The following is an 8,590-nucleotide window of genomic DNA, read 5'->3' as shown; positions in this document are numbered from 1 at the left end:
CCCAGCACTCATTTCCTGTTGATTTGGACTCAAGCATTTAATTTTCTGTTCAGAATCAGAAAGATAAATGTTTGACAGTCTGAGCTACTCTCATCAAGTTTGTGCAAAACAGAAAAACAAGATTTAAAACCTTTAAGGGATGGTACAATTCAGAACGTGTCAAGAAAAGAGCATCACTGAACTTTTGACAGCGCTTTTAAGTTTTCTTGTTAGAAAATCTCATCAAAGTGCATCTCTTTGTGACACACTGTGCTGCAGAAAAATGAAATAGTGAATAATGGCAGAGTTCTTGCGGGGAAAAAATATTTTAAATGTGTCACACCTCTGCTGGAAATAAAGATGCTCAGTGTCAGAGGTCATGTTATCTGTCTTATGGATGACTGACTCATGCCTCCAAAACAATACAATACAATACAAAAACAACATGATTAACAGGACCTTTTGAAACATTTTATTTAAAAATACAATTCTACAGAAAGCACTTCATAACCAGAAGCACAGCATTATTACACTGCAAAAATTATCATGGTGATTCAACTTAAAAACCTAAGTTCAGTTGCTGCCTTAAAATCATTTATTCAACTCAGGAAAGTAAGTTCTATAAGTTGCCAACTTATAGAACTTACTTTCCTGAGTTGAAAAAAGCCGTTCTTGAAGTTGCTCTATTTTAAATTCTATTTACAGTCGGTTTAAGCTTTTTTGGCGGGGGCTTGATCACAGCTCTCAGATGCACTGCTTTCCAGTGACCCTCTGCAACACAAAGACAAAAGTTTCACCTCCTTAGCAGAAATGGTCAACACAAGATGTTTTGAAATGCAAGCTTTTTAACTTTGATTGCATCAACAATACTGTGCAAAAATCTTAGGCATCATTGCAAATGTTGTATCTGGTGTTACATCACATTGAATTTACAATGGAATCTCTTGATGGAAACTATCTCAAGTCAACTGATTATTATCGTCCTCATTTGTCATTTTTTATGGCTTGTAAGCAAGGGAAGAAAAAATGTAAAAAATGTTCTACAACATTTTTATTTTATTTAGTTTGTTTTGCTAAAATTTCATTTGAAAATATCAAATTTACTGTGATATTAATGAAGAAAAAAAGAATCAAAACCCACATTTACACAGACATGAGAGGTGTACTAATTTACTTCACTTTCTTATGTGAATAACAATTCACATGTGTATGAAAATGAATTGAAGTGTGAAATGAAACACTTTAGTGCTGCTAAAAACCAAAAACAAACCAAAAAAACCCCCCCCCAAAAAAACACCAACAACTCTGTCATGAAGCTTCGATGTGCACTAAAAGACTTTTTGTCGTTGTGTGGGACAAACCTGATGGTTCAAGACCAAAAAGGCCACAAAACCTCCGTAGATGCAGCTCTTGAAGATGAACACACAGTAGGAGAGTTTGGCCATCTGCATGACTCTCATGTACTTGTCTGCACAAAGATCACAAATAATTGACAGGAGAGGACTAATATTATTATATTTTAGTAAGCATATGAAACATAATGTGATGTGATCATAACTTTGGCATGCAGATTGTCAACTGCAATCATGCAGAACTAGAAAGTTAAATATTTACCTTGTGTGATGCTTCTAATACCTGAAGAAAAGATAAAACGATTTAGTAAATAAATATGAGGTTTATTTTGTTTTTTTTTTCTGAGGCAGATTAACACCAGTTCACATTATATAAGTATAAAGTATAGCAAATAAATAATAAGCAGGAGTGGATAAAAATGATCCTAATGAAATCACAGAATTTAAGGAAAGAGCACCAAATAAAAATTTTGCCAACATTACTTTATTGTTATTATTATTATTATTATTTAATTTATTGTAAATATGTGAAACTAGCTGTTTTTAACAAAACTGATTTTCAAAGAGTGTCATTAAAACATTGCACATGGTTTTTTTTTTTTTTTCTTTAATGGACAAAAAAATAAAATTCTCATGTCCTGTGGTGCATCAGTTCCCATCATGCAATGGGTCAATCTTCTGTTAGCAATTGTTGGTTCTTGTCATTGGTTGCTAGTGATGATATTAGGAAGTTGGGAGGATAAAACTTTTTCATGCCCGACACGATACAATACGGGATCCTCCAGTACTTCCTGACATGATACCAATCTGATACTTTGTCCCCGTCTTAAAACAGCTCATCTGTTAATAAGGACATTTGTCTGGATTTTTTTTTTACAGCTGACAGATGTTCAATAGATTCAGATCAGGTCAGACTCCCCACCCAGATGAATTTTGGCCAATAATGGAGCGATTTTGATTTGTTTTGGACCAATGTAGTTGAAATGATTGATAGTCAGTCAAGGATAAAGTCATTTGATTTTAAAAATAAAAAAAAACATCTAAAAGTGAAGATCACAGAAGAAGGTCAAGGTTTTGCCTCACTGCTTTTGTAAAGGTGATTAATTTCGGTGAATGGTGATTCTAAAGAACTGGTTACAGATACACCTGTGGTTACTATTACACACTGATAGGAAGTCCTATATCATTATTTGTTTTTTATTCATTATTTGTTTTTTTTATCTCTATTTGTCACGCATCCTTTGACCTTTGATGACCTTGAAAGGTCAAACTCAGGCTCATAACTGTGTAACTAAAACTGTTTGGAGCCCATATGGATTAAACATGGTGGACGGGTTGTGTGTTAGTCAGTTATAAAGGTTAAAATGTTTGAATTGTGGAAAGAATTGATCAAGGCTGCAGACAACCACATATTATTAGGGTATGAAATCACAAATTTCATTTGCATGACTCGGTGTCAAACACATAAGGTGCTGGTGCTGCACTCTCTGAGGGCCTCTTCTTGTTATGATGTGAGTTCTCTGTGTGAGTGTTTGTGTTATTGTTGTGTTGTCCACTGTATGATTGTGGAGAAAACAACATGTGGGGCCCCATGTTACACGGGGCCTTTGGTCTTCAGCCCAGGACACCTCATGTGAGAATCCCAGCCTGAAAATAAGGTTTTCTATATGATCCTAACTAAACTATTGTAAGTGTTTATAGCTGAAATAACCAAAAAAATCACATATTTAGCTGTTGCCAGGTTGGGTCTTTTCACTGAGGATCTATAAAAATAGATTAGATAAATACACATTGTTTCTGTGGCAAAATAACAACATTTGAAATCCAAATAAACAATAAGTACCTTCTTCACTGTAAACTGACTTATTATAGGGTGTTGTTGCTGTTCCGTTGAAGAAATCGACCACACAGGTGAATTTGTTGCTGCTTGTGAACCACATGTCAGCCGCGACCTTCAGCCTGCTGGTGATGCTGTAATATTTACCTTCCCGCAGGGCGATGGCGTCAGTTGCCACATTTTTAGTGTCTTTGACCTGATTGATCTTCCAGGACACAATGACGTGGTCTGGATAGAAACCCGATGCCACGCACACCAACGTCACCGTGTTGTTTGTGCACCCCTTTGGTTTAAGCACTGATACACGTTGTGGCGGTGTGATGTCATGGCCTGGTTCTGCAAAAATAAAGAACATAAATTGTATATGTTTGAAATATTAACTTTTCAAGTCTTATTCACCCTCCAAACAAACAAACAAGATAAAACCACCACCACCAACAAAAAAGATTAATTTTATATCTAATGCTAACCTGAAATGCAACCACGTTAATTATGAAAAGATTTTTTTTCTTGGCACTTTTTCATAAACGCAAGGAAAGAAATTTTGCCTTTGTCTTCTGTTTGGAAATCCACCTTGTCATTGCCACATTTCACAACTTTGTACAGAGAACATAGGAATTTTTCTTTAGTTATTATTGTTTTACATTAAGCACATTATATTTACAGCTTTGCACATTACGACATATTGGAATGCAAACAGGAAGTTAGTAACATTTATTTTCTAACATCACAGATAAAAACCACAAAATGCTTCACAAAAAAACTAAAGTAAAATCATATATCAAACTATATAAAACATGATTTTAAAAAATACAGCTCCTTTATTAACACACACAAAAACTGCATTTTTGTTTCACAGCAATAAACTTCAACCAGCAATAATTTTCAGATATTTTAAGCTGAAGCATAAATTAAAGGATTTTTGTGTGTGATTTTTCTTACCTAAAACTGTCAGTCTGGTTCCACTGCCAAAGTAAACAGGCTCGTAATTGTTCACACTGATACAAGGCTGCAGAAAAAACTCTCCAATCTGGCAACGCTGACGGCTCTGTATATGTGCCTCTTTTCAAAACTATAAATCTTACAAAATGCCACCAAAAGTGACATCTGAATCTAGATTAATTCAGTCCTTCACAACAAAGTTGATTTAAAGTCTATTTATATTGTGAAATAAGCAGAACTCTTAAGCCGGTGACTCTCGTATAAATAACAATATCATCCACTGAATATTATTTGTACGTCTTTTCTTACCTAAAACAGTGAGTTTAGTTCCAGCTCCAAAGTGAGCCTCTGCCTGGTAATTCACAGTCTGTCAGAGCGCTGATAAGAACTCACAAATATTTTGGGCAAACAGCCAAATCTGTTGACTGCTGCAGTTTTGTCTTTTCTGCACAAACTAAATTCTGCTGCTAAAACATCAGTCATTCTTCAGAATAGACATATTTTGTTTGCCGGCATCCAATGAAATGTCTAAAAGTTGATTTTTTTTTAAAATACTGCCTTTTTTTTCCCCACACGCACATTCAGTTTAAGCAAAGCTCAGTTTGATTTTTTTTTCTGCAGCTTTTCTTACCCAAAACAGTGAGTTTAGTTCCAGCTCCAAAATAAGCCTCGTCGTAAGAACACAGAGCTTTTTGTGTGCAACAAAAACTCTTCCTGTACGCACTAGTTTGTCAGTTTGAAATCATTTTCATGGTCTTGTTCACACATGCAGACTTACACTTTAATCTGCTTTCCAATATAAACCAGTTCATTTAAATTCACCCTTTAAAGCTCACAAACCACATTACATTTTTGGAAATGCAACTTGAAGTATAAATCTTCCTCCATTCACTCACCCAAAACTGTCAGTTTTGTTCCTTTTCCAAAAAATGCTTCATAGGCGTTGTCACAGTACACAAACACCGAGCATGAAACTTTTCTGTTTGTCTGAAGTTTTTCATCTAATATTCATGTTTACCAAAGCTTTGAACCTTTGAACCAACCAATGGACTAAAATACAGTATTTAAATGACATATTTACCTAAAACCATCAGTTTGGTCCCTGAGCCGAAATAGGCTTCGTAATTTACACAGCAATGAAGCGTAAGGTCAAAAAGCACTCTGTTGCACATAAAGCTCACAAACCAAACTTCAGTTCTTTTTTGAAAATGTGACTCTATGGGCACGTCTTTTCAAGTCATTCCTCCATTCACTTACCCAGAACTGTCAGTTTTGTTCCTTTTCTGAAAAATGCTTCATTGATGCACAGTGCACAAACACCAAGAATGAAACTCTTTTGTCTGTTTGGAGTTTTAATCTAATATCCATCTTTACCAAACCTTGAAACCAACATCAAATTGACTAAAATACAGTATTTAAATGACATATTTACCTAAAACTGTCAGTTTTGTTCCTTTTCCAAAATAGGCTTCGTTGAAGTTGTCACAGTGCACAAACACAGAGCATGAAACTCTTTTAACTGTCTGGAGTTTTTCATCTAATATCCATCTTTACCAAACCTTTAAACCAACATTAAGTTGACTAAAATACAGCACTGAAATGACATATTTACCTAAAACAGTTAGTTTGGTTCCTTCACCAAAGTAAGCGGGGTCAGTGTAGGTCACAGTGTTCTGAGTTCTGCTCAATAGCTCAGATTTCTCTCTCTGACTAATTATCGCTTCTTTGTCAAATAAATCCTTCAGATATTTTCAGTTTGCATTGTGAAAGCTCTGACTTACCCAAAACAGTGAGTTTGGTTCCCTTTCCAAAGTAAGCTTCAATTCCAGAGTCACACTGAAAGTCTCCTTAAACAAAAAGTCACTCAGATCTCCACAATCAACCAGGTCAATCAATCAATCAATCAACTTTTTTTTTTATATAGCGCCAAATCACAACAAACAGTTGCCCCAAGGCGCTCTATATTGTAAGGCAAGGCCATACAATAATTATGAAAAACCCCAACGGTCAAAACGACCCCCTATGAGCAAGCACTTGGCTACAGTGGGAAGGAAAAACTCCCTTTTAACAGGAAGAAACCTCCAGCAGAACCAGGCTCAGGGAGGGGCAGTCTTCTGCTGAGACTGGTTGGGGCTGAGGGAAAGAACCAGGAAAAAGACATGCTGTGGAGGGGGGCAGAGATCGATCACTAATGATTAAATGCAGAGTGATGCATACGGAGCAAAGGTCCAGGGTCACCTGATCCAGCCCTAACTATAAGCCTTAGCGAAAAGGAAAGTTTTAAGCCTAATCTTAAAAGTAGAGAGGGTATCTGTCTCCCTGATCTGAATTGGGAGCTGGTTCCACAGGAGAGGAGCCTGAAAGCTGAAGGCTCTGCCTCCCATTCTACTCTTACAAACCCTAGGAACTACAAGTAAGCCTGCAGTCTGAGAGCGAAGCGCTCTAATGGGGTAATATGGTACTACGAGGTCCCTAAGATAAGATGGGACCTGATTATTCAAAACCTTATAAGTAAGAAGAAGAATTTTAAATTCTATTCTAGAATTAACAGGAAGCCAATGAAGAGAGGCCAACACGGGTGAGATATGCTCTCTCCTGCTAGTCCCCGTCAGTACTCTAGCTGCAGCATTCTGAACCAACTGAAGGCTTTTTAGGGAACTTTTAGGACAACATGATAATAATGAATTACAATAGTCCAGCCTAGAGGAAATAAATGCATGAATTAGTTTTTCAGCATCACTCTGAGACAAGACCTTTCTGATTTTAAAGATATTGCGTAAATGCAAAAAGGCAGTCCTACATATTTGTTTAATATGCGCTTTGAATGACATATCCTGATCAAAAATGACTCCAAGATTTCTCACAGTATTACTAGAGGTCAGGGAAATGCCATCCAGAGTAAAGATCTGGTTAGACCCCATGCTTCTAAGATTTGTGGGGCCAAGTACAATAACTTCAGTTTTATCTGAGTTTAAAACCCTCAGGTTGGTGTCACCAGGTGACACCAACCTGAGGGTGAAGAAGGTCCAATGTGTAGGATGTCTGATTTTTGAAGGCTTTCATTATGTTTAGTAAAGAAGATCTCCACGAGCTCCACATGTGCATTAAAAGTCATTTTTTAAACTTTATTTCTTGCGTCCATTGAATGTTGGTGTGTTGGAGCAGCCTGGCATCCTACACACCTTCAGGGAACCCGTGTTTTGTGCTTCAGAGTGTCTGCAGCACTCTGCACAGTGGCTGTTAATGGTAGGAGGTTTCTGTACAGTGGCTCTATGGGATTGTATCACCGTGGCCCCCTGTCCCCACGGTGAAAAAGCACCACACAAAAACGTGAAGCTTCTTGCGTTCTCACCTTCCTCCCACCTGTTGTTTTTACATATCTAAACCTCCATCTGTGAGTCTGGCTGCGGATGCACCAGCAGCACGGAGCCAAATTATTTCTGTGACAGCTAAGAAAAGAAGCAGCAAGCTCAGGAAGGAAGAGCAAAACTGTTTCTGTTTGTTTACAGCCACTCACAGGAAGTGACATCTCTTTGCTTTCCTGCCTGGGTATCCTTCAATGTGAATGATGCAGAGACAGAGCCTGAAGCACTGTATTGTATTCGCACTTGGTTGGGGTTTTTTTTTCTTCAAAGGAAATTACATTGATAAATGTGTTAAATGTGTCAAATGCAGAACAAAATCTATTAATCATGAATAAAACTGCTTCATAAAATGAAGCAAACGCTTAAAAGATCAAGTTAGGTAATGGCTTTAGGAAGTGACACTATTTTAAAACGATTAAAACATAACATAAATGAATTGCTTCAGAAATTAAAACAGTCCTTTGAAAGACTTGAAAAATGAAATGAGTCAATTGTTTCAGACCATGCCTCACTTTCCTAAAACAATAAAATGCTCAAATAAAACAAATTGCCTCAGAAAGTGATTCAATGCATTAAAACACTCAACAAAATAAATGAAACAAATTGTTTCAGAAAAGATGCAATGCCTAAAAACACTTGAAATGTTAAATGAAACAATCTGCTTCAGAAAGGATTCACTGCCTGAACACACTGGAAACAGTAAAATAAGGAAATACTTCAGTGAATGATTCACAGTTTAATTAATTGTAAATCCATAACAGGCCTGTAGAGGTCAGTGTATAATTATGACTTAAAATTGAAATGATTTGATCTTGTCAGGCTGTACAGATATAAAACACAGTGGTGGTAAAAAGTCCACATACCTCTGAGTCTTTACAGGTTTATTCCATCAAATCAAAATAAAAAAGAAAGAGACTGTTGAAAGAAGCCAATGATAGGTCACTGACTCTGATGTAGTCAGTTTCTCATGCCTCCACGAAGTTACGCAGTGAAGCTTGTACAGGATATTGAGATATTTGCAGTGCTTCACTTTTTCCAAATTTTCCAAAATACAGTGGGCTAAAAAAGTATTTAGTCAGCCCCTGATTGTGCAAGTTCTCCTATTTAGAAAGATG

At 36.6% G+C, this 8,590-nt stretch overlaps 1 gene segment (V, D, J or C); it reads right to left on the bottom strand.

Annotated features, from left to right (window-relative positions):
• Positions 1-428: 428 nt before the first annotated feature.
• Positions 429-5,858, bottom strand: LOC117501073 (the record flags this gene model as incomplete). The annotated part of the segment is given in 5 exon segments: positions 429-750; positions 1,341-1,447; positions 1,594-1,614; positions 3,175-3,504; positions 5,723-5,858. Coding segments are annotated over 5 exon segments (621 nt in total), but the record flags the coding sequence as incomplete, so codon positions are not given.
• Between the last annotated feature and the right edge of the window lie 2,732 nt (positions 5,859-8,590).

This window comes from Thalassophryne amazonica, chromosome 19 (assembly GCF_902500255.1).
Source record: "Thalassophryne amazonica chromosome 19, fThaAma1.1, whole genome shotgun sequence".
Taxonomy (NCBI): Eukaryota; Metazoa; Chordata; class Actinopteri; order Batrachoidiformes; family Batrachoididae; genus Thalassophryne; species Thalassophryne amazonica.
This window is presented reverse-complemented; position numbering and strand designations above follow the sequence as displayed.